General features: G+C 40.9%; 1 protein-coding gene and 1 long non-coding RNA gene across 2 annotated transcripts in view; one reads left to right on the top strand and one right to left on the bottom strand.

The window, feature by feature from the left end:
• Positions 1 to 27444, bottom strand: part of CFAP54 (cilia and flagella associated protein 54) — a 313535-nt gene that overhangs the window by 2834 nt on the left and 283257 nt on the right. Inside the window, exons 66-67 of the mRNA XM_072655642.1 lie at positions 25561 to 25723; positions 12297 to 12371 (exon numbers count right to left, since the gene is read on the bottom strand). Of these exons, the coding sequence (XP_072511743.1) occupies positions 12297 to 12371; positions 25561 to 25723 (238 nt within the window). The remainder of the gene's footprint in view (positions 1 to 12296; positions 12372 to 25560; positions 25724 to 27444) is intronic.
• On the top strand, positions 10726 to 12014 carry LOC140534524 (uncharacterized). The gene is made up of 2 exons (XR_011977351.1): positions 10726 to 11101; positions 11734 to 12014. It is a non-coding gene; the product is annotated as an uncharacterized lncRNA (long non-coding RNA).

Here is a 27444-nt window from a genome sequence, read left to right as displayed (position 1 = left end):
CGGAGAAGATGGAGAAAGAAGGAGGAAGGTGGGAGGACAGAAATACTACAATCCCCTTACTTTATATGGCAGTGAAAGGAAGACCAGAACAGGTTTTGGGCATAGGGTGATCCCTTGTGAAGGAGTGGTCATATTTGAGAATTGTGACTTTGGGGACAGAAACATCTTTAAGGCTGATGGTTGTTCATTCAGATTCTCTCTCTCTCTCTCTCTTTCTCTCTCTCTCTCTCTCTCTCTCTTTCTCTCTTTCTCATTTTCTTTCTGTTTCTATCTCTCCCTCCTCTGAGTAAAACCTCCAGTATTTCAAACTATATGGTTTCAAGTAAGTAGATCTCAATAAATGGCAGGGCATCATGTACACATTTCCTCAGATTTCCTGGGTAATGGTTACAAGAGAAGGAGAAAAATCTCCCAAGGTGTACGTACCCAGGGCTCTTGAGTTTTGAAAATCTTTAACATATAACTCACATTGTGAAGTCTGTATAGAGTGGTTTGAGTGAAGATGAAGGAGCTCAAGTCCAGCAATGTATTTCTAAGGTTAAAATCTTGTATCATTTAAAAAATATGTTGTTGGTATATTATTTATACCATAAATATTTCCATGTAGCTGTGTGTGTGTGTGTGTGTGTGTGTGAGAGAGAGAGAGAGAGAGACAGAGACAGAGACAGAGACAGAGAGAGAGAGAGAGATTTGGAAGAGGCCCCATGGCCTAGTGGCTAAAGGGTCAAGACCTGGGTTCAAATCTTGTGTCTTATATATAGATGTCACGTGATCAAGGGCAAGTCTCTAAACTTCTCAATGCCTTAATACAATTCTCCAAGACTCTAAGTCACATACAAGTGGCCATTCTGCATCATTAGATCCAGAAGTTTCCCACATTAATGAAATCACCAGTTCACCAGACCATATCTATATCTATCCATCTATCTACATGTGCACACACGTGTGCCTGTGTATTAATACACATATGTATGCACACATGTATATACATGCATGTATATACACGTGTGTGTTGTGGTATGTTTTATGCACTTAAGAAAAAATATATAATGACATTACTTATCAGTCAGTAGAATTTTGCTAATTCACAACATTGCCAACTGTAGACTTATGTCATCAGAACTGTAGGGGGTTTTAGTTCACCAAAATAAGGATATTCCACTGAAATAAATTCTTCCAGGGAAGAAAATTTCACTACAGTTACATTTAGAGGAATTTTGGGGGGAAAAAATAAATGAACACAAATTTCTTATCTGGTGCAATAGAGACAGTTTTCCATATGTTTCATACTTACTGGATCATCAATTCATAGCTGGAAGAGAACTTTAGAGGTCAACTAATTCAACCTTTTCATTTTCAAGATGGGACTTGCCTGTAGTCACATAGTTAGTAAATAGCAGAACTGGCTTTCTCATCCAGGGACCCTGATCACAAATCCAATGCACTGTCTACTCTGCCATGATAGCCACCAAAACCAATATGAGTTTGCATTTGAAAGAACTGTTGAGCATAAGGAAAAATTATAAAAAAAAATAGAGACCAATTCACAGAAATGTTGTACACAGTAGTTCTCATCCCAGGTGGTTTAAAATAAGTAATTCCAGGTGCACTCTGCTGAAAAAGATCCTTTATTTAGAAATCTATACCCCTAGACTAACACCCCAGGTGTGACTATAATAAGGCTGATTTTTTTTTCCACACACACCAGAATTTGTGCATCCAAATGAGTGTTGCTGCACTCAAAAGAGTCACTTGGGGAGGTTTCTCCGCTCCCACCTTCCAACCACTATTTCAACTGTGACTGAATCTTTTGCTAACTCTTCTTTGGAAGTTGTGCTAAGAGTTAGTTTTGTTACTGTTTAGTCATTTTTTAATCATGCCTGACTCTTTTTGATCCCATTTGGGGCTTTCTTGGCAAAGTTACTGAAGTGGTTTGCCATTTCCTTCTCCCAGGTCATTTTACAGATAAGGAAACTGAGGCAAAAAAAGGTTAAGTGACTTGCCCAGAGTAACACAGGCTAGTAAGTGTCTGAGGCTGGATTTGAACTCAGGAAGGGGAGTCTTCCTGACTCCAGGCCTTGCATTCTATTCACCCCACCACCTAGCTGCTCCTGCTGTGGGGTATACAAAGATGAAAAAGACAGTTCCTGTCCTCAAGGAGCTTACAGTCTTGTACTAGAGAGATGGAAACTACACAGGTGATTGTAATGCAACAGGATGTGGAAAATGCCAAAAGAAGTACAATCAGGAGTGCTCTGGAGAGAAAACAAAGATAATTTCCTGCTGGGAAGTTAAAGAGAAAAAGTTTTAATGTTTTGGGCAATGGCAGAATTGCTGAAATAAATATAGAACCTTTCAAGGTGACTACATAGAAAAGACAACCTTCAATAAAGTATTCTAGTAAAACTTCAAGCCATGAGGAGAAGATCTTGGAATAGGTAGACTCGCCCACTTTGCATCAACCTCATTTGCTCATCCGTAACACCATGGGTTTAGAAATGAGCCTTTTGAACATTTCCACGACCCTCGTGGAAAGAGCACCTGTTCTGACACTTCAGCATAGCGTTTTTCCATATAGATGAGACTGATTAAGAATAACTATGCTACCGGGATTGTTTCATTCTATATTCTTGTATCCTCAAAGCCTAACACAATTCCTGGTACGTTAATAAATAGTTATTGGTGGATTATGAAAAAAAGAATACCAACTCAAAGCATGGCACTTTAAAATGCCTATGACACGGGAGAACAGACACCTTCATTATATATACATATATGTTATATATATATGTGTGTGTATATATACAATAATATATACTATACTATGTATACTGAGAGGAAAGAGGCTGAAAGGGGGGCATGAGATTAATGGGAGGTCAGAGCCAACTGATTAAAGCTTAGAGTTTTTAAAGGGAATGCTTCTTTGAGGTGGAGCTAGAGATTAAATATAATATAAATGCATGAATTTTAAATGCCAGGAAACTCACAGGGCTCATGAATTACCCTTTAGTCATTATTATGTGGGTTTCTATGTGACTCAGTGGATAGAGTGACCAGCTTGGAGTCAGGAAAATTAAACTTACTGAGTTCAAATATGGCCTCCAACCATTAATAACTATGTGACCCTATGCAAGTCACTTTCCCCTCTTTGCCTCAGTTTCCTCATCTGTAAAATTAGCTGAAGAAACAACTTGCAGACCACTCCAGTATAAGAGTTGGACACAACAGAAAAATGACTGAATAAAACATAGTGGGCCTCTGCTCACCCATTCTCTCATATCTAGATCCTGGATTTACTGACTTTTCCCCCAAGCCTTCTCTTCCCTTGTTAGGCTCTGGAGATCCAGAACTAGGCTAGCTCAGTTACTTATGTTGTCAACAAGGCTTCATCATCCTAGACCCAATGCCATTGTAGGGATCTGCTTCCAACCCAGGGCTTTCAATCACCCCAACAATTACACAGGTAGCACTGGCCTACCTCTGGAGCCATCCTGCTCTGTACCAACTCCCAAGCTTCTGTAGAGCCAGCCCCCCATCATCATCTCCCACACTGCCAGGGTTGAATAAGTCAATAGCACAGAGTTCCACACCTGAGCCATTTCATACACACCCTGTCTTGATAACCTTTCAGGGTATCAAGAGAGCACATGTCTCCCTTAAACTTCCCTGAGGATCTGTATCTACACAGAGTCACATAGACTTGCCACTGACTCACCACTCTCATACTGCTAGACATGCCCACGAATTCATCATTCACTGAGAAACACAAAAAGACATGTCACTCTTGACTACCACCTACTCATGAAACTAAACTTGTAATATTCTCTGATCGACTCAGCAAGGCTGCTCTCAACTACCTGAAAAACTGCCTTCTCCTGCCAAGAACTCCAGCTTCAAGGAAAGATCCGTAAAGTATCTCTTATAGAGGAACCTCTTGTATGGCCCAGACCCCTTTGGCAGCCTGGTAAAGCCTACAGACCTCCTCTCAGAACAATGCTTTATTGACTACATTCATAACTGAAGGAAATGCTAACTTTCAGTTAGAAGGGAGGGAAAATCAAGATGTAGTGTTTTTTCTTATCCAAGTTCATGGACCCCTTGAAATATATCCGTGGACTCCCTCAGGTGTCCTTGTGTTAAATTATTATTTTAAAGAGCTTGTTAAATTATTGTTTTTATGTTCCAAGGCAAAACAGTTCTTGTGGGAAAACATCTCCCTTTTTTAAAACAGAAAAGTTTATTCATTTTCAGTCTCCTGCATAAATCACGAAAAGGAAACCTTTGAAACTGCCCAGACCACCGTGATCTGTATCTCCCTTCAGTCAGTGATAAATAACACTGCACAGGGGATAGAAGGAAGCAGGTAGGGCTGGGTTTGAGGCCGTATCTGACACATCCTGGTGGCATGATCCTCTCGGTGCTCCAGGCAGTTCTCAACATGTAAAAATCTCACCTGCTTTGGGAAAGCGAGTTTCCTTGCCTAGGTAGCTCCCATGCCAAGGAAATCACTGGCCCAGTCAGCCAATAATCCTCGAACAGAACTGTTCTAACATCTCTTTCAGCTCTATATGATTCTATGAACACACTAGGCCCTAAGGGGAGGAATAAATTAAATAAAAAGCATCAATCTGTTGGTTCCTTTTATAATTTCACAAAGAGGGGAAAAAAACAGAAGGAATATATGATCACAAATATTCTGGTCAACCCTGACATAATTCCAGGGATTGCTGGACCCAGTGAGGTGACTGAATGGAGGTGGAATTAATGGGAGAAGGCTTCTTAGGGTATATGGATTTTAAGCCAAGTCCAGGAAGGGCCAGTGATGACATAAAGGATGTGAAGGAGACTCAGGTGGGAGAGGGCCAGAAGTGAAAGCTCTGGGGCCCTAGTGGCTGCGTGACCCTACAAATGACATCTTGGAAACGAAATTGGAGTCTACAGTTAGTAACTATGGTATCTCACATTGTGCCCACTGCCTTCAGAGGACCAGCATGTGTGCTCTCATTTTTCAAATGAGCCTGCGGTCAATCCCTAATCCCAGTGTCAGTGGATGATACCTACAGGGTTTAAGGGAAGGCTCTGGCCACTATGGAGGAGTCCCCATTAGGTTCAATGTTCCCCTCACTTGAAGGTCGGGGCTCTGATCTTCGGCAGCAAAACCCTTCGGGAGGTGAATCTGCCGCCCTCCCTCCTGATCCATCCTCTCAAGGCCCAGGGCTCTTGAAAGAAGATGTGGGCTTTTGAGTTTGAACAATAAGTGGTATTTCTCACTGTTTCTACTTGAGGGTGTTCATGGGGGCTGAACGCTAATTACTTAACTTCTGACTGTCGGAACGGGTGGCCCTATTGTGAGCAAAGGGCCTGGAAAGAACATGAGCTGGATAGAAAGTCATCAACAGCTGCGGGCTGTGCTGCAAACAGCTGCAGGAACCTGCCCAAGGACAGGCTGGACGAGGGAAGTGGGAGCCAGGAACTGTGGGGCGCACAGGGGTCTTTTCATTGTCCTCTGCACACACAAGTAGCTATTGTCGGTGTCAGCTGCAAAGCTTCTTTGTAATGTGGTCGCCGAAAGTATATTAAACCAGACACCTGAGGCATTCCTGGAGCCCAGCAGCCTTCTATTGTCCAACAAGTTCTCCTGAATGGAGATGGATGGTTCACAGGTCTGTTCCCAACCTCAGGGTCTCCTGGCCGCATGAGCAGACTTAGCACTTTAAGGAGTATTTTCAAATCCCCAAAGACTTAGAAATAAAGAAAAAGTAATTTTTATCAAACATTTTGATGTAATAACGTTTCGCAGGGGTTTGCAGGAGCCGAGGACAGCTGATTTTTAAATGTGATCATCTATACCTTAGAAATTGACTTATCATTATCTCATTTGATTCTCCCAACAATAGCTGAGGTACTATTAGTAGCCCATTTTACAGAGGAGGAAACTGAGGCAAACTGAGGCTACAAGCCCTTGCCTAGGGTCATACGCAGTGTCTAAGGCTGGGTTTGAACTTGGGTATCCCTAATTTCACTCCTGGCACTATATCCAATAAGCCATCTAGCACTACACAGATAAATAAATGCAAATATGTATACAAGGAATCCAAGTAATTTGGGGAAAGTAACTGGTGGGGGTGGAGGGAAAATCAGGATAGTTGCCGGTAGGAGGTGGTGCTTCCGCACAATCTTGAAGGCAGTCCGGGATTCTAAGTGTTAGAGGTTAGGAGTGAGAACATGCCAGGGATCTGTGCCAAGGCATGAATCTGGAAATGAACATAGAAAGGTGTGTGGGGTATGTGCATGTGTGTTTGTGTGCATGTGTGTACATGCTTGTGAGTGCATGTATGTGCTTGTGAATGTGTATGTGTGTGTGGGGGGGGTGTGCATGTGTGCACATGCTGGGGGTTAGGGGGCTAACTAATGTGTTGTTAGCTGTTCTAGTGCAGTCCCACTGCTGGTCATTTCCAGTTAAACCTGTCCAGAGCTTGTTTGTCCACACCTATTTGCACATTGTCTCCTCTCAGCATGGCAGCTCCTTGAGGGCAGGGCCTGTCTTCTGCCTTTCTTTGTATCCCTGACACTTAGCACAGTGCCTGGCTTATAGAGAGGGCTTAACAGATGTTTATTGTCAAAAACTAGGTTGAAGCCACAGCAGGAAAGGCTTCAACAGACAAGCAGAGGAATCTGAATTTTCTCCTAGAGCCCACAGATACTTCAGGGACTGGGTCCCACTGGTGCTTCTGGGCCAGGCCTATCAGTTGTGTGGAAGATGGATTGGAGAGAGGGTGCAAGGGAGACTGACTGAAATATTGTAACTGAAGACCTAGAGTAGGGCCATGGTCTTGTGACTGGAAGAGAAAACATGTCAGGATTTTTTGTGAACTCTGGTTCAGGCTTTGAAACTGGTTGGAATGGAGGTTGGATTTCCCTCACTATTTAGAGTACAGTCCCACACACAAGTCCCTGAGCTTGATGTCTTAATCAGAGGGATTTTCAAATGAAAATATTTAATCTTCAATACTTGGTAGCTAGGTGGTACAGCAAATACAGTGCTAGATTTGGAGTCAGGAATCCCTGAATTCAAAACCTCCCTCTAGAACTTACTGCCTCTATAACCATTTTCAGTTGTATCCCATCCTCCGTGATGCCATTTGGTGTTCTATTGGCAGAGATATTGTAGTGGTATGCCATTTCCTTCTCCAGCTCATTTTATAGATGAGGAAACTGAAGCAAACAGGGTCACACAACTATTAAGTGTCTGATGCTGATTTAAACTCATGAAGATGAGTCTTCCTGACTCCAGGCCCAGCCACTACCACTCTAACTTCTGGGTGCCTTAGTTTCCTTCTCTGTAAAATGGAAACAATTGTTGTGAGGGCCTAAAGAGATAACACATGGGAAGTGCTATGTAAAGGCTAGTTACTGTTGTTGTTATTAAACCCTTCCCAGTCCAACATCTATCCAAACCACTAATTCTCTCTCTAAGGTCATTAATGGCCTTTTTTTTCTTCATTAAATCCAAAGGCCATTTTTTTCTGAATTGATATTTTCTTGACCTTTATGTCAAATCTGAGCCAGTGAAATGCCCCAGCCTTCTTCACACTCTCTCCCTTTAGGTCCCATAACCCTGGACTATTTTTCCTGGTTCTCTCCTTTCTTTTTTGTTATCTCATTCTCCTGTCCCTTAACCATGGGCATCCCTCCCAAGGTTCTGTTTTTGGCCTTCTTATGGATTTACAGTTTCTTCTTTTTGACTCAGCTTTGAGAGGAGTGGATAAAGTGCCAGTCCTGGAATCAGGAAGACTCATTTGGCCTCAGACACTTACTAGCTGGGACTAGTAAGGGACTCTGGATGAGTCACTTAACTCTGTTTGCCTCAGTTTCCTCATCTGGAAAATGAGCTAGAGAAGGAAATGGGAAAACACTCCAAGATGTTTGCCAAGAAAACCCCAAATGGGTCATGAGAGTCAGACGTGACTGAAAGACGACTGAAGAACAAATCACTGGTGTGACTTCAATTATCTACTTTTAAAATCATTCTAAAGTCCTCTATTTCTATTCCCATCCTTTCCACAGAGAACAAGTCCCTTATTTCCAATTACCTACTGAATATCTCCACCCTACGCACATGCAACCCAACATGTCCAAAGCTTAACTCATCGTCTCCTCCCTCACTCCACTGTAGCTACTCCAAGCCTACTGATGCAATCATCCTGTCACCTAAGCAGAACTATCTGGGTCATCTTGAACTCTTCCCTCTCATTCACATTCATTAAGCTACCAATCCTGCTGATTCTTTCTGGTCACGGTGTCACAGCAGCCTCACTCAGCTCTCTCACCTTTTTTCACTTGAACTGATCAGTGGGATAGCCTCCTGAATTGCCTAACTGCTTCCATTTGATCATCCTTCCCATTCATTCTTCATAGCAATGTCCAAGGAATCTTCGCAATCACTGCATTTGGTGATCTCCCCCTGCTCAAGAATCTTTACTTTGCTGCCTACTACCTAAAGTCCTGACCCAGCCATTCTTCAGCCTGCCTCACCTCTTAATCCTGCTATTTCTACACTCTAGATTCCAACCAGACTGGACTAGCCTTTGTCCCTTCTTTTCCTACCCTCTTCCATCTCTCTGCCTCTGTGCATGCTTTCTGCATTAGCACAATAGACAGCCATCTCCATCCTATCTCTTTAACATCTCTCCCTCCTTTTAAGGCTCCACTGAGTACCTTTTCTTCTATCAAGACTTTCCTAAGACTCCAGTATTTGGGGGAAAAGCATTGGTTCTTCAGTCAGTCCAAAGAGAACCTCTGCTACCGTGAGATGTTGGAAATATCACTTGACCCCACTAGACTGCAGTTTTCTTAACTGAAAAAGGAGAGAGCTAGACTAGAAGGTCTCTAAGATGCCTTTCACCTCTAGATCTATGATTCTGTGATCCTCCTGGCATCAAGGAGATCTGTCCTTCCTTCAATTTCTTAAGAAGCTTTGCCTGAACCTCTCCTTAGTACCTTTGTCATCATTCCCCCCCCCCAGTCGCCCCCCCCCCCATTGCGAATGTCAGCCCCTTGAGGGCAAGGTCTCTTTTTATCTAGTTTGACATCTTTATTATTCAGCCCAACACAATGCCTTGTATACAGTAGACGCTTAATTTATGTTGAATTCAATAGAGCCTTCTTCATGGTATAGGAATGTAAATACAGTCGAATTTATTAACTGGCATAGTCTTTGGCAAGGCTATAATCTAGCAGAAAAACAAATAACTTGTTTGATTTGAAACAGAAAAAAAATTACTAATATACTAAATGCTTCTTTCCTTGCCTACCCCACTCCCTTTGCAGCATGAAGTTCCTTGTGAGAATGGAAATAAACTTGAGCAACTCATCTGTGTGCCATTGAAGGGCAGCTGTATCGAGGGTGAAGAAAGGCTGGGCTTATTAGGGCATAGCCCTTTGCCACACACTGGCAGTAGGGAAATGACATCATTTTTGCCATTCTCCCTTGATCTCACTTACATCCCGACTGCTCTATTCACTGGCTCCTCATCTCACCCCCTACCACCCTGCTTGAGAATACAGATTATATAAAGGGTCTTTGAGTCATGATGAGTGAAAGCGTCCTTCACCCTGATCCCGTTGCTTGCCAAAGCTCACAAGATCCGAACATTTTGAAAATGCTCTCAATATCTTAGTCTTTTCTTAGCATTTTGAAAACTGACTTAATAGTCTGGTCTTTTCTTAAGGTTCCCCCATCCTTAGCCAGATTTGACAGAAATGAACAGTGAGAGACTGAGATCAAAGTCAGCAGACTGTTTTAAAAGCAGTCTGGAACCGATGTCATCCAGCATTGTCTTCAAAAGAATGGAGGCATATTAAGTGGATGTTTCATGAACTTACACACAAAGAATATTCTTCACTTGAGGACAGGGGGATTATATCTCACAGAATAAAGGCAGAATGAGAGGCTGTTATAAAGCCTATTCAAAGGACCATTAACAGATACAATAAAGAAAATAAGGCAGGTCCCTGCTTTCTAATTTACATTAGCCCAAAGATATTACATACAAAGGGAATAATTGTTCCAGGATCCATTATCATCACCTCTGTCAGATAATATTTACTGAGGACCCCCAGTTGTTGGTGACAGGATAAGCATTATACAATGCAAGCACAACCATAAATTCAGTACCCTCCTCTCTAAGACTAAATATTGGAAAAGAGGGTGAAAGAAATGCAGAATGATACAGACAGGCACACACAGAGTGCAGACACACACAAACTTTGGTGAAGTCCTCGAGACTCATTAATCCTAGTCCAGGCAGTACTCAATGTCCTGCCTTCTTGGCAAGAGCCACCTTCACCAGCCCACACGGCAAATTGAACCTCTCTGGTGGGATTCCAAAGGTGGCTGCTTTCTTACTGAGCAGGACTGGGGGACCTGCCTTGATTTGAGAGAGTAAGATGATACCTGGAAGCAGGAAAAGGCCCAGGGACAGGTAGAAGTTTTCCCAGGAAGGTCCAGTAGGTGAAGGGATTGTCATGGTATGGGTCAGTGAGTGGGAGGTTGTGAAGAACAAAGTATGTTGGCTTTTGTGATAAAACATGCAGGATGGTGTAATAGACTAAATTTAGAATCAAGTACCCAGGTTCAGATGGAACTTATTACCAATATGATCTTAGGCAATATACTTTCTCTGTGGGTCTCAGTTTCTTCAAATATAAAGTAAAGGGGTGGGGCTGGGTGACCTTTGACGTTCCTTTCAGGTCTATGTGCAATTCTATGATCTTTCCACGGCTAGAAGCAACCTGTGAGGACCAAGGGTAACCTCAATTCCTTTTAATGAGGAAAGTGTGGTCAAAGTTGAAAATAAAATGCCAAGAACTTACAAATTTTCACTGAGAAATAGCCTAATTAACCATTAGAGGGACCAAGCAACTTGATGAATTCTTACTGATTCCTCTACAGTGAACCATGGACTGCTTTAGGTTGGAAGAAGAGAGACAAGAACAATGGGAAAAAATCCAAAATGGTGGCTAACCACTGCTAAAAAGAAAAAAGTGCCTGTCATGGGCAAGACAACACAAAAAATGAAGTATTAAAGACGGGAAAAAGGTAATTTTTAATAATGAAATGCAATTTTTTATTCAAGACTATAAACTGTTGTCAGAAAATGGGAACCTGTAAGATCTGGGTATCATCATCAGACTGCAAACAACTACCACTCTTCCCCCACCCCCAAAAAGAAAAGTGTTTTGGGAATTTGTTTTTTACTTTCAGTAGACCTGCAAGTCTTTCCCCCATTGAGGGAATGATAACTATATTGATGTAATGAGAAAAAAGAACTGCTCTAGAATTATTGATACCCAAAATGAAGATAGCACATTACAAAATGACCTTGCACTATGCTAGATTCCACAAAAGGTCATCCATGAGATGAATGTAGACCCAAATATGACTTGGTAACTTTCTTGATTTAGTGGCTTATCAAATGTACACTTAATTAGACAAAGGGATAAAAGTGTGATTTCATGATGAAGATGATAACTAGTATTTATATAATGCCTACTATGATACTGTGAAATCCTACCCATGGAACCTTGGGCAATTCGCCATCTCCCTGGGCTTCAGTTCTCTCATCTATAAAATGAGAGAGTTAGACTTGCCCTCCAAGGTTCCTTCCAGCTCTCGCTCTCTGATCCTACAATTATGCATTTCTTAATGATATTTCTCATGTCACTTCTTAGATGCTGATCCTTGCTGGATTTATGCCCCAACTTAAGGATCCCAAGCAATCCAGCTTTGCCATCACAGCTAAATTATTTTGCTTCTTGTGAGAAGCACAGCTCCTATTTTCATCCTCTATTTTTCATTTCCTTCCTCCCACTCACTTTTGTCTACCTGTCAAGTATCCTGGATCCTGAAATTCTGCTTGAGATTAGTTTCTAAGTGAACAGGGCACTGATAAACTCATATGCAAGAAGTGTGGTGGATTGTATTGTAATAAAAACTCTTTCAGGCATGTGAATGATGTGTCTTCGTATCACCATCCATTTTCATGAGTCTTAGATCTGCCCAAAGTTAGATATATGATGGGGTTCATTATTAATGGTATAGCATCATGTTTCTATATTTCTAGAATCAAAAATTATATCAATTGCTAAGTCACATTAATTAAGAAGATTAGTTAAGATTCTTGATGCTCTGTACCATGGATGTTTTATGCATTTTGGTTTCCACAGCATTGTTTGCCTAGAGATAGAGCTGGTATTTTTAGCAGGGGCTTGGTCTTAATATCGCGGTACATTACCTCAACTTTTAGGGGCAAGTTTTCATGTTGCAAAAGTAGGCCTTCTATCTCAGTGCAACACTCAAGAAACACAGTCTAGAAAGGAAAAGAAAACAAATCCTGTAAAATGAATCTCAATTTTTTAAAAAATGAAATTGCTATATTAAATTTTCAATTTAGCAAACATTAAAGGAAAGTGAAGCCTGGTGGAAGGAGATTTAGATTGATCTGGATTTGAAGTCCAAGGACATGGGTTCAAATTCCCACTTTCCTGCTTACTACCTTGGTCACCTTAGCATAGGCAAGCCACTTAATATCTGGGGCCCCAGTCTCTCAAAAAGGAAAGCAAAGAGGGTTGGATTAGAGGACCTCAGAGGTTACTTCTAGGGCTAAATCTAAAACTATTATGCACGAGGGGTGAGGAGACATTCATTACATGATATAAAGGCAGACATTCTTTTTTCAAGGAACTTAGGATCTAATGGTTGGGAAAATTCGTATACACCAATTATTATGATATAAGTAAAAGTAAGAAATAAATGCAAAAGGGAGACCCAGGGAGAGTGGCAGATCTTTAACTTATTGTCCTTACATCTAATATCCCATTACCAGCCCCCACCCCATTCACCAAATCACCCTTGGTCATGGGCAGGATGACCAGTTATTTCTAAGATATAATTTCAAGGTTATCATCTCTACCACCACCCTAACATCTTTCTTTCATCTAGGAGCCATTGGATAGGAAATTTGACCCTTAGGGATCTATTACTTCTCCTGTCCCTGGCCTGCCCCCTTTAAAATGCAAACACTCTAGAGAGGCATGAGATGTTAAATTAATTAAAGTCAATGTGTTTTTGGCACCTCTGATTCTATGAGAAGAGCTGGGTACCTGAGTTTGCTTGGGTTCAGTGAGGTAGAGAGAAGGCAATACACAAAGGGTAATGGAAAGTGACTGTGTTTTCTACAATTGTTCCCAGTTCTTCACCTGTACATGCCACACATTTATTCTTTTTAATTAATAAAATTCAAGTATAAATGCATCAATATTGGGTGTATTATGACAGAAGACCATATGATGCCAAGTAACTAATGAATCATGTTGTATAGTTCAGAGAAAGGAGGGTGTCTGTACCAGCTGAGGCTCATCAGCCTTATGATGGCAAGGCAGGCTAGAGAAGGAGAGAGTGCCCAGAAATCTTGGAGCTGACCAGGGTCACCTTCCACACTTTGCATATGGGTGATCTCCCCCATTAAAATATGAATTCCTTGGAAACAGGGACTGTTTGACTGTTTCATTTGGCATACAATAAGCAATTAATAAATGCTTTTCATTCTTTGGCAGAGTAACATCCATGGACCTAATGCTCCATGAGCACTGGGTCTTTCAGGTTAAAACCCTCATATCCATTTATCTAGCCAGACTTGAAGATCTTAACTACTTTGTATGTCATAGACCTCTTTGGCAGAGTCTGGGGACATCAATGTGGACCTTTCTCAGAACAATGTTTTTAAATGCACAAAATAAAATAGATCAAATTTTAAATTTCCCAATAACATGCATGCCACTAAATGGACTGCTTGTATACCAATACTAGCTGGGTACATGTGTTTCTTTCCAGGAGTTCATGGACACCAAACTTGAGTAGAGGTTCATCTGATCTTGGACTCCCAAGGTTCTTTCTATGATGCCACATTGCCCTTGTAGCTCCCTTTGACCAGTACTCCACTTGACCTACAAGATACTTCCTCAAACAACTAACACAAATACTAATGGAGTTATTCTCTTTTCAACTTGCCAGATGGGCTTCAGAGGTTTCCCCCAAACTGCCAAACCCCGACTTAGAAACCTGCCACACCTTAGATCCAAGAGGCACAAGGTGGCAGTTTAAGGATTGTTGCTATAAACATCACACTTGTACTAAGCATGTCACAGATAGATATCCTCAGTCTGATTCACCTGATGCCTTATACCTGTGTTTTTCTTCCATCCTCTATGGATTGAATTCTAGCAAAAGATTCTGGCTTGGATTTTGGGAGTATCTTATGTGTGTTATCCTCCCCTTTGCTTTTGTGAGTGAACTTCCTGGACCATCAGTGGCTTGGGACTTGAGACACCCTACCCTGGCCCTTAAGGCAAGAGTAGTGGTTGGGTTGGGATGAGGTAGTCTAGCCCCATCTCTTCATTTTGCAGTGTAGGGAGCTGAAATCTGGACTGATTTGGTGACTTAAGATTCACATGCTTATTTAAGTTTAGAGCCAAGTCCAGGACCAGGGTTCTCCTACCTTGCAACCCAGTGTTATTTTTGTCATATGACAAGGACCCTTAATGTTAGTTAAAATGTAGTAGAAACCTATGAGGAGGTCTGGCTTACCTTGTTGTAGAAGCAACAAGACTGTTTATACTGCCTTTAATGGATTTTCAAATTTCTATCTTCTTTTACATGTTAAGAAAACTAAAAACTAAATAAAATATGATCCCATCCCCCAACATACACACACACACACACACACACACACACACACACACACACACACACATCATGGACTAGAGGTCACCCTGAATTTTCCAAGGGCACATATGCAAGCAGAATTAAAACTTGAGCACACCTTATAGAGGAAAGTCCTTGAGGACAGGTCTGGTGATGAGCTGTGTATCCGCTGTCCTAGAATTAGCCTAGCCAGGTCCCAAGAGGCTCATCACCAGAGATCTGTTGATTGGGTGATGAGTGGTTTTGAGCCATAGTATTTCACGAAATGCCTTCCCCACAAGAAGAGTGTGAGCTATAAAGGCTGAGAGAGTACCCACATTCATAATATCCCTTAAGTGCTACAGTAAAAAGTATCTTCCTCCTGACTTTAGCCAACTCAACAAAAACCAATAAGCCAGTCTATTTTTCTTTCTAATTGCACTCTTAGGATTGGCTGAGGGAGAATGGGTTGGCTAAACCAATCATCAAACACATTTTCCATAACGACCTCAGTGAGTAACTGTCACTACTTCATCAACAACTATCAGGCAAAAACACAACATCTCCCTCATTGATCATTTCATATAGGAGGCAAAGTGAAGGATGTTACATGATGAATGCCTTCCACTCTGGAAATAAATGTCTACCTGGCTCAGTATTCATCAAGCAGCACTCTGATTCTGACTACCTTCTATTCCACTGACATTATCTCTTAAATAAACCATATGGAAACTTGAGAAATTGGCTTGTTTCTTGTTTTCTGATGTGGTAGAACCATACTCAACCTGGCTAACAGAAAAATGAGAATACAGATAACACAGGACAAGAGAAATTCCTCCCTGGATACACATTACTCCCAGTTAAAGAGAGTTATCTGAGTTTTCCTTAGTAAGAAATGGCTCCTGACCAATCTGGGCTGAAGAGATCTTTCTATTTTTCCTTTAAATGAACTCTTTTCTTTTGTTTGACAAAGAGCCATGTTGCTTTGCTACTTGAAAAGTCTGACAAGGGGTGATTCACATAGACCCACAGAGCAAGACTGTCTTCTCCCATAGGGGTATAGCTCCTGGTGTCTAGTCCAGGAAGACTCATGTTCAGAGGGCACAATATCAAAGAACAGATATGAGCTCTGGAGACTAATCTCAGCTCTCTCCCTTACTGGCTATGTGATGTTGAACAAGTGGTTTAACTTCTCAGGGCCTCTTTTCACATTAGTAAACTGGGGGATAATTGCCTTACCTATCTCAACTCAATTGCCTGGCTCGATTCAATTCATATTAATTCAGATGCCTTCTATGTCTTTCTTTCTTTCTTTTTTTTTCTTTTCTTTTCTTTTCTTTTCTTTCCTTTTCTTCCTTCCTTCCTTCCTTCCTTCCTTTCTTCCTTTCTTTCTTTCTTTCTTTCTTTCTTTCTTTCTTTCTTTCTTTCTTTCTTCCTTCCTTTCTTCCTTCCTTTTCTTTCTTTCTTTCTGTTTCTTTCTTTCCTTCTTTCCATCCTTCTTCCCTCACTATCCTCTTCTCTCTCTCCCCTTCCTTCCTTCCTTTCTCCCTTCCTTCCTTCCTTTCTCCCTTCCTTCCTTCCTTTTCTTCCTTTCCTTCTCTTCATTCCATCTTTTTTTTCCTTTTCAAGTGCTAGGTGTTGGAGATACTAATCAAAAATCAACCTTCCCTAAAGAATTGGAGATTCTACTGGAACTTAGTAGCAAGTACATAGATAAGGTAAAAGTAAAACACATAGATAAAGGAGGAAACGGGGAGGGAGAGGAGGATAGTGATGTAATTTTCCATATGGAAGAGGCTGGAAGCCTGTTGTAGGAAAGACAAAATGATATATCACAGAAAGACCACGCTCCCTTATTTGGGCCATGTGCAGATGTTTTGTAGAGGGTTTCAGTCTGCTGACCAGGGAAGGAAAAGATAGACTGTGATTGGCTGAAGTGCATTCAAAAGTCTTTAGCCTCTCAGGACCTTGATTCTGACTCTGCTCTTTGTTTCTTGTTGTTCAGTTGTGTTTGACTCCTTGTGACCCCATTTGGAGTTTTCTTGGCAGAGATACTGGAGTGGTTTGTCATTTCCTTTTGCAGCTCATTTTTTCAGATGAGGAAACTGAGGCAAACAGAGTGAAGTGACTTGCCCAGGGTCACATGGCTATAAGTGTCTGAGGCTGGATTTGAACTCAGGAAGATGAGTCTTCCTCACTCCAGGTCCATCATTCTATTTACTCTGCCACCTTGTTACCCTTTACTGCCTGGTTGCAATCCCGTGAGAGAGGAAGTACTATAAAGGGACAGGTCTTAGGGCCATCCTTCTCCCAGGCCAATGTGATGTCCTGTGAATACAGGTCTTGGTTCTTTGCCTTCTTGTGTTGTCACTGCTTGTAGGCTTTGAAAGTCAGAATGGTCAGAACCCAAAAGTACTGAAGCTTGGCCTTGCTGGGAGCTGTTGGGTGCCAGACAGTAAGGAATGATGGTTCCAAGTGACCTGCCTAGCCTGGTCCAGCAAGGGTAGAGGTACAGACTCATACATCTATCAGCCAGGACACATTTGGAAGGGAATTCAGTGGGGGTAAATGCTATGTTGAAACTGCATCGTCTGAGCCTGGGAGCCAAGAGAGGGTGTACCCCACATGCTGGGGGAATTTTTTAGACTTTTGTCTTTGCCATACCTTTAAAATAAATTTCCTTTTATGAAAGCTCATTAAGTTAACTGGCTAAACAGAATTAGGCATTAATCCCTGGCAGCTTACAATGAAGTGGAATATCCAAGCTTGAGCTGATAGCATTAGAACAGGAGCTCTAAAAGTGTGATCTGGGGACCCTGGCGTTCCACAGGATGTCCATGATCTCAAAACTATTTCATACAAATACATTTTAATTTCTAATAAGGTAAATACTAGTAAATATAACCCACATAAACAAAAGCTCCTTGGGGTCCTCAGTAATTTTTAAAATAATATTTTCCTCCAATTGCATGTAAAAACAATTTTTAACATTCTTTTTTTCTAAGTTTTGAGTTTCAAATTCCATCCCTCCCCTCTCCCTGAAGCAGTAAACAATCTCATATAGGTTATATATGTGCAATCATGCAAAACATATTTCCATATTAATCACTTTGTGGGGAAAAACTCAAAAGGGAAAAAAGGATAGAAGGGAAAGGAAGGAAGGAAGGAAGGAAGGAAGGAAGGAAGGAAGGAAGGAAGGAAGGAAGGAAGGAATTTCTGAGAAAAATGGCATGTTTCAGTCTGTATTCAGACCTCATCAGTTCTTCCTTTGGAGGCAGATAGCATTTTTTCATCATGAATCCTTTGGAATCATCTTGGATCATTTTGTTACTGAGAATAATTAAGTCATTCACAGTTGATCATCCTTACAATATTACTTTTACTGTGTACAATGTTCTCCTATTCTGCTCACTTCAGTCTGCATCAGTTCATATAAGTCTTCCCAGGTTTTTGTCTTCAGTAATTTTTAAGAGTGTAAAGGGAGACCAAAAATATTTGAGAACTTCATTAAAGAAAGATTTCTCCAACCCCTAGAGTATAACCCTACCCTAGAACCCTGAGGGAAGTGAGTTAAGAGAATTACTATACATACAAATGATTTCTGGGAGGACAGAAGAGCAGTAAAGGGGGTCAGGGAATCACAATGGACATCAAGTATGAGTGGAATAGGTTTAGTGAAGACTTCTCAGATTGTAATTCTTCTCCCAGGGGTGAGGTAAGACCGAGAGGCTCAAGGTTACAATATTTTTACAGTGGAATAATTCCATATAAGGATATAAAGCTGTGTAGTACATTAGGGTCTCAATGATTGGATGAAACTTACATAATTCTTCGATGTCTTCATTTCAACAGGAATTGGCTAGATTTCACATCTAGAATATAAGATCAGATTCTCAGCTAATGATCAGTGGGGAGGGGGGGACTTGTGTTAGAGTCTATATGTATCATTGCTTCTCCTTTGTCTTCGGCTTTTCCTGGTAGAGGAATTGCCCAATTCTCTAGAATCTAATAAATAAACTTTCTGTCATCACTTTGAGAGGCCTCTGAGTAATTAATTTAAATAGGGATCCAAGCCATCCCACACAAGTAGAAGGTAGCACTTGGGCTAAGCCCTGAAGGGAGCTTAAAGAGATGGAAGTGAGGAAGGAGAGTGTTCCAGGCACAGAGGACAGCTCTGTACAGAGGTACGAGATGGGAGTGCTGTGTATGGGAAAACAAACAGACTAGTTTGACAGGACCAAAGAGTACCATGGTGATCCTCTGTCATAAGGATCAAGTGAGAAAATGACTAGGAAAGTAGTTGGGGATCTTGGGATCATGGAGCAAGAGTTAAAGCTGGAAAGGATCTCTACAATTATCCTCGCTAGGATAATAAGCCTGCTGTGAGCATTTATTAAGTACCAACTATTTTCCAGGTCAATCAGTCAGTCAAAAATCATTTAATTGTTTACCAAACATTGGCAGTGAGAATACAAAAGACAAAAATCCCCGACCCTCACGCTCCTGGAACATACAACTTAATAGGGGTAGACAACATGTAAAATACCTATGCCTACACTGGATCGACTGTGTAGTCGATAGAGACAGAGAATAGATGAGGCAATCCGAAAGGCGAAGGTGTTCTGCCCCCCAGGGACTGGGAAAGGAGTCCTTCAGAAAGTAGGACTAGAGCTGAGCCTGGGATTTGGCCTTTGAAGTGACGGTGTGACTCCCTCTAGTCCAGATTGATCTCTGCCTTTCTTTAGCCCAGAAGAGGCCTGGTGTTTGTTTACTTTGAACTGGAGTTTGCAGGTTACTTAATGCTGCTACTTGTGAGTGTTAATAGATCATTTTTGCATCCTTGTTCTCTCCACCCCAACAGTTTGTACGCATCTCAGGGCCAACGCCATTTTTTCTTGGCTTTTATAAATAGCCACAGTGCCTAACACTGTGCCCTCCCCTCCAAGGTAGTTCATTAAACTAGTGAATAGCTGACACAAATCACTCCACCCCTTGAAGTCTGTACAGCTCTTTGAAGATCAAACTAGTTGGAAGGCCTGTTCTATGGTCTTCCCAAAACAGTCTGCATTCACATGTCTCTCCTCAAGCTTGTGACTTATTTGGCGCTTTAAGGATTGGGTTGTTTTGTTTTTTTTTTAAGAAATTGGGGTCTGGGAGTAGGCATATTTCATAGTTTTTCAGAATGGAGCTACTGGCAAAAACTGGTATCAAGGTAAGAAGAAAAGATGCTAGACGAGAGGCTCTAAGAAATCCTGTCCAATGCAACTTAAGCTTATCTCTCCAAGTGTCCTAGTTAACTTCTAATTAACTGCTTGAGATGGTTGTCATGACAACTGCCTAGAAGGTTTAACCAACTGGCTTTTTCCAACACTGCTTACAACTCTTGCTTTTTTTAGGCCCAGCTACAATTGTGGCAAGGGGAGAAAAATACCAAAAACCACTCCCTTTGTTTATTCAACTTCCAAGGACTGAGAACTTGCCAAAGTAGTCAAATGTCTGTCTTTTCTCCAGAGAGTGATGGATGTTTTTAGCCCTTTCCTCCCCTCACCCATACCAAAAAGAAAATTGGTCTGACCATGGAATTGTTTTTTTAAAGCAGATTATTTTTTGTTAAATTGACAAACCAAGTAACTCACTTAAAATTGCTATACTCCAGAGCTGCAATTAGCAGAATTACTAAATTTCAGAGATGGAAGGAGCCTTAGAGGTCAGACAATAGTCCAGACAATAACCCCTCCCCCCCCAAAAAAGAATCCCATGACATCATCCCTAACAATTAGTTGTCTGGCTTTAGTTTAAAGACCACCAGTGGAGGGGAGCCCACTCCCTCACAATCCCACTACTTCCTTTCCATTTTTGGAGAGCTCTGTTAGGAGGTTTCTCTTGACAACAATCCTAAATTTGGCTTTTTGAATATTCCATCCACCACTCCTCATTCTGTCCTCTTTTGCCAAGTAGTGCCATCTAAACTCTCTTCCACGCGACGCTCCTTCAGACACTGAAAGACAACTGTTACATCCCCTTCATTCTTCTCTTCTCCCACATTTAACCCTTGCCACATCCTTCAGTGGATCCTCTCAAAGCACCGACTCAAAGCTTTCCTTGTCAGTCTCAGCTCTCAGAGTCATCATTTCCATGCCATATCATTTGTTTCATGGTGGGTGTAATTCAGCCTAATCCCCTGGAAGTTCATTTTTGATCATGGAAAAGAATGAAACGCTCATAGGTCATTGAACAGTTAACAGAAAGAGATTTAATTACCTGGAGGAGAAGAGTTTTCAAAAAAAAGGACAGGCAAAGAACTGGAAATTGAGGGAACGTCCATCAACTGAGGAATGGTTAAACAAGTTGTGGTATGTAATTATGGTGGAATATTGTTGTGCAGTAAGAAATGATGAGCTCAATGAGCATAGAAAAACATGGCTAGACCTGCATAAAATAACGAAACATGAAATGAACAGAGCCAAGAGAATGCTGTATACAGTACTAACAATTATTGTTTTAAGAACAACTTTGAGTGACTAAATCATTTTGACTATTGTAAATACCCAAATTAACTACAAAAGACATATGATGGAAGATGCTATCTGCATGGAGAGAAAGTAATGAAAAGTAGAAGTTTGTATAGAATGGTTTTACACACACACACACACACACACCCACACCCCCCCACACACACAGTTGTGTTTAATAGTAGCCATCTCTTGGGTGGGAGGTGAGAAGGAGGGAAAAAAAAGAAAATTCCATGATACCTTTATTATATTTTTAGAAGGAAGAGCAGGCTGTACACAATAGATTTGCAGTTTCACGTACAATAATCTTTTTTTCTATTCTACATTATGGAAATGCTTGCTTTATTTCTTAAGTGAAGAATAAATACAATTTTAAAAACAAATTTTAAAATTAAAAAAGAAAGTACAGGCAGTGAAGATAGCTGGTTCAGCTGAGTGAAGCTTCCTTCCCTGATGTGCCCATTTTCCACAAACCAAGCATCACAGAAAGCAGCTGGAGTTCCTTGAGGTGGTGCAGTGGTTTGGGACTTGGACAATGAGAATGAGATGTCCACATCCTGAGCCTTCTGCCCACTTAGTCAAGCAAGTCTACAGGACAGTCTCAACTTTTCAGGAAGAAACCATCAAGGAGGCAAGAGTTAGTATACTGCTCCTACTGTGTCATGGTTAGGTAGTCATTCTCCAGTACCTATCCCTGCTTTCATTTTCTGTAAGTCTCATTTAAAAAGTTGGTTGGGGAGTTCTTTGTGAATTCACATAGCATTTTTCCCCTTTGAAATTGCTTTCTTTCATGACTTGAGAACTTGCCACCCCTTCTGGCCTGGCTTTTCCTGTAGAATTTTCTTCCATAGATTCCAACCTGTCCTTCCTGTCCTGTCCTTCCTCTGAAGGCTGTGAAATCTTCTTTCCCCAATGACAGATGGCCCAGTTTTCCTCTCCTCTATCACAAATCCTAAGAGGTTATGCCTAGTGCTGAGCACAGTATTTGATACAGAGTAGATGCTTAATAAATATTTACTGATTGGTCACTTTCCCCAAGGTTCCCATCATGTGCTCTCAAGCAATCTATTTCTCCTCGTTAGAAAGAATTGAATTCTGAATAGATTTTTTTCCCTTTGTTTTTTCCTTCACCTTTTGAAAGGTCACTTGATCCTTAAGGCAAATTGAAAAGTTATTGGCTGCTATTCTTTTGTCAGAGTTCTAATAGATTCTGGATAACTAAAGTCCCCTGTCACTATTAGGTCATGCCTTTGTATCAGACTTATGGTGCTTTCTGAGGTCCTTATCTATTTCTTCCTTCTCTCCAGATGGTCTATAGTATACTGAGATGACAAAATTGCTTCTGTTTCTGCTTCTGTTACTTTTTACTCCAGTGTCCTCCCCCATGCTTCTCCTCTGTGATTTCCAGATATCCTCCCATGAGAACCTTCTTAATATACAATCTTACTCCACCCTCTTTTACCTATTCACTTTTTAAAAAACAAAGTATAACTTAGAGTAGGGCCTCTTAAACTAAGAATGTGTGAACTTGTTTTTTAAAAAATAGTAGAATAAGTGTATAAGAGAATTGTAAACGTAAGTGTAAAAAGAGTATTCTGAGGAAGGGGTCATCGACTTCTCCAGACTGCCAAAGGGATCCAGAACACAAAAAAGATCAAAAACCTTTCTCAAAGTAGAGAGATTAAACAACTGCACAAAATGGAGGATAGCCTATAAGAATAAGAAGAGGTCTTGAAAAATATTGCCACTGCTGTTGTCATTTTATAGCTGAGGAAACTGAGGCATAGAAAGGTCACGTAGCTGATTCATGATAGATTGTTCTCATCTGCCCATTTCGCTGGGAGAAGTCTTCCCATGCTTGGAGTAGACATCCTCCCAAGTCATTGATGGGTTTGAACCTATCAGTTACCTTCCACCTGGTTTAGCCCATCTTTGGAGAAGGTTTTACCAGGGTGTGGCTACAGCTTCTTGGAGTCATGGGTGAACGTTGGATGAAAGGCAGACACCAACGGTAGATGAGCAGTCCTGAAAAGGGTTTGATAGCCCTCACACCAGAGGGGCTAGTCCTTGAGGAACACCCCATACAAATACAAATACAAAAGAAGAGACAGTCCTTTCTCACATTCTCATGGGGAAAACAAAACATAGGGAAAGTTCTAGGTGTACATTCAACCTAGGATTCAAATTCGGGCTCTGATACTTACTACTGATATTTACTTTTCTTTCCCCCAAGGTACAGAGCTTATTATTTTATATTAACTGGATTTTTGTTCAAATAAACAGGGAATTCCCTTTAAATAACGATCTCACATCCAGGAAAGAATCACCAATCAGGGATGGAGCTCAAAGGGAAGAGAAGAGAACTGAATTGGAACTGAGAATGGACCCCTTTATACTCAGTGACCATGGAGGGCATGGCGTAGTTGGCAGTGTTGTCCAACTCACAAAGAAATGGGGGCCACTGAGCCATATATAAGGATCTTAGTGGGTTGTGTATTGACTTAGAAAACCACATAATAACATTATTTATGTTTTACTGTATTTTTATTTATTTTGTTAAATATTTCCCAATTAAATTTTAATCTGGTTTGGGCCATACTTGGAAGTGCTGTGGGCAACCCATGTTTGACACCCCTGGTGTACGGATAGAGCACCAGACCTGAAATAGAAAAGGCCAAGGTTCAATTTCCCCACATGTTTATTGGCTCTATGACCCTGGGAAAGTCACTTCATCTTTCATTTTCTTCCCACCAAAATGTACAAGTTGGCTCTGATGATCTCTAAGGTCTCTCCTGGCTCTAAATCTCTGATCCCATGACTCTCTGAGCCTCAGTTTCCTCATTTGTAAACTAGAGGTAGTACTTAACCTAAGTCACAGTATTGTGAGAAAAATGTGTCAGTTCAAAATATTATGGAAATGCCAGCAATCAACAATGAATCTGAGAGTGCTATGTCAGGGTGATTTATTATCACTGTTAGATGTCTTGCAAGGAGAGTTTGTGTGAAATCTGGAAGAGGGTAATGTTCTCCCTGAGAACTGATATGAAACGAACATTTTCTGTGACTGTACTTTTGCCAAAAATAATGAACAGAAAATAAATATTTGACTCTTGGGGAAAGAGTGTTATTTACTATCTTCACTCAGGGCACCGTTAATTAAACCTTTGAGATGCCCTGCTGTAATTATCAGTGGTATAGAAACTGATGCACATTCCAAAGCTTCAAGTGCCAGGCCATCAATCCCCTGGCTCAGCACAGGACCCAGATGCTTTTGTTGGTTATAGGAGGTATTTTGAAAGAGATAATACTGCCCTCTGCAAATGCTTCTGCTGCCATTTTTGAAGAAATAAAAAATGCATTAGCTCATCTCATTGGCAATGTCCAGCTTAAAACACCAACACAGTCTAATGCAAGAATGAATACATCTGAACAGAAATGTTTAAAGAATAAAAATGTGGAGAAGAGTGGGACACTGAAGGCCATATGCATGTCCCACTCGAAGAAATCTCTAAGAATTTCTAGCAAATGGTAGGCTCATGGTAATTGAGAGTTAGATGGAGTCAAGCTCTGATAAAAGAGTAAAAGCAGAGCCAATGATGTGCATGTTGGAAAAGAATAAAACAAAAGAGGACTGGGCTCTTCTTGTGACAGTCAAGGTAAAAGTCAAGTGTCTTCTATGGATGGGACTCATTTATATTTACTGAATGAAGCAGAAATGCTATTGCCATTCTGAAACAAAGCCTGGTGGAAAGGGACTCCCTTTCCAAAAGTTTATGTCTTAACTGGTTCTTCCAGAAACCATCTGTGTAGTCAATGGTTTGAGGTCCATGGATGAATTTTAGAAGGCCCATAAACTTGAATGAATGGGGGTGTGTGAAATGGGCATCTTTATTTTCACTAACCTCAAAATTTAACATCTGCAATTATTTAAAGGTATTATTCTGTGAGGGGAGGAGGGAGCCCATAGACAGATTTCAAGGGGCCTGTGAATAGGGATAGGAAAAGCAATTATATCTTTATTTCAATATAATTGGTTTCTCTTATAATCCTGTGTATTTTCTTTTATGAATTTAAAAGCATGATTCTGAGAAGAGGTCATAGACCTCCCTAGTCTACCAAAGGGCTCTATGACACACACAAAAAAAGTTTAAGAACTCCTGGTTTAGATTGATGGGAACTAGTTGTTTCCATTCTGAAAAAGGCAGTTTAGGGGGTGGAGCAATGGCCATCTATTCCCATCCTAACTTCCCAAGGGATGCAACACAGTAATGTGAAATTGATCCATCTGATATCACAATTACTTGCCTTCATTTCTTTAGTGAGCATGATATTTTCAGGCACATCTGGGATGACTTTTGTAGGAGAATCAAATGGTGACATCCTTCCTTCTGGAGACAATGGATGTGTGTATAACAACATTTCAGCCTGTTGTCTAAGGCCAGCTAGTTTTTCATGTAAGGCCAGAACTCTAAAAGCAACAGAGGTAAAATATTTAATCAGCAACCTTATGAAATAAATGCAGAAAAGTATTTTAGGGTATTTGTGTTCAAAATGAGCACATGCCTCTCTACTAACATTTCTATTAACCAGAAATCACTTAGGTCTTTGGGATCCTCAAACATCCGTACTGGTGTTGAACATGAAAATAAATGGGGGAATGTGGGAGGAGACGCAAATGTGTTGAAGAGGGCATGATGAATGGGGAGAAAGAAGCTTGGAGCCTCAACAAAAGGAGTTCAGAAGTGTGAGAGAGTCCAAGATCATAGGTCATGATGCTTGAACAGAAGGAAAAAGAAGTCACCACCTGGCTGGTAGTGTACGTGAAAGGCATGAGATACAGAGTCTGAGAAATAAGGAAGGAGTAGAGGAGAGACCAGAAGAAAAGAAAAAATAAAAAGGAATAGTGGTAATATTCAGGTAGAGAGAGATAGAGGCACATCCCATATGTCTTCAGCTGTATTTTCAACGGAGCACAGTAATGGCCATTCTTAATGACAATGTTAAATCATCAAGGACGTATTTTTAGTAGGCTCTGGTCAAGAAACAAAATGTGTATGATTTATTTTATAAAAATTTCTATCATATAAGAAACAGATTAAAATGGAAGTTCTGGTATTCAATGCATTGATATTTCAGTTATGCAGAAAACCTGCTTATCCAGAAAACCTCATTCCTGCATGATGCCAGATAACTAAGCTAGTGACAGTATCTGAATGTAAATTACTGCTATTCTGGAATGATAGACATTTCATTTAGGGATGTAAAACTCCATCAAGCTATTAATTTAATGCCTGATTTATATCTAAGTATCAGGTGGTAGAGAGCAAGGCCTTTGTTGCATCCTGACTTAAATGAAAAAAGGAAGGACCCAGTTAGACGCACAAGGTACAAGGAATGAAGCTGAGCCTGAGGGTCATGTGTTTTGTCATAGCCATTCCCCTAGGACAAAACTGTGGCTACATTCCCAGCTGTATGAATCCACAGCACAAGAGAGATGAAACCAGGGTCATTTTAGAGGCCACTTCCCCAAGAATAAACCAACCCAAGACACAGAGTTGTTGTCCATTCAATGATACCAGAGGAGTGCCACGTTATAAATGCAAGACACAGGGAATGACTCAAGATGACCCCGAGATTCTTCTGACTTATCCTGACCCTACATTAGAGAGAGCTCCCATTTCTGGGAGTACCTGTGTTCTGGATAGCTCTCATCTTTGGGAACTGTTCCAGAAGATAAGGCCCAAGGAGGTAAAGAGTACCCACAGACACATAGACAGGAGGACCAGAGATAGCATTTGAACTGAGGTCTCCTGACCTTGGGTCTGGCACCTCTTTCTACTATGGAGTCCTGAGAAGTATTCTGTCTTGCTCAAACCCTGCCTTCTAACTCTCATTGACCACCATTTTCCATTACATTAATAAGGAGATATGGTCATTTCAACCTTTCTTGTTGTGCTCAAAGATTAAGGATACACTCAGTTGTCTAGATTTTCTACATTCTTTAGAAACTTTTAGGAAGCAAAAATGAGATTCCCTCTGCCTCCTGTTTATGTTTTGCAGGGCAGCAACTGTAGATGGCCTTCAACATGCATTTATGAGGGCACACAGACAAATCATGACTGTCACTAGAAATTGTAACCAATATTACAGAATGGTACCTAATTTCCATATTGTGTTGATTATTTCTGC

The sequence above is a fragment of the Notamacropus eugenii genome, chromosome 3, assembly GCF_028372415.1.
Source record: "Notamacropus eugenii isolate mMacEug1 chromosome 3, mMacEug1.pri_v2, whole genome shotgun sequence".
NCBI classification, from domain to species: Eukaryota; Metazoa; Chordata; class Mammalia; order Diprotodontia; family Macropodidae; genus Notamacropus; species Notamacropus eugenii.
This window is presented reverse-complemented; position numbering and strand designations above follow the sequence as displayed.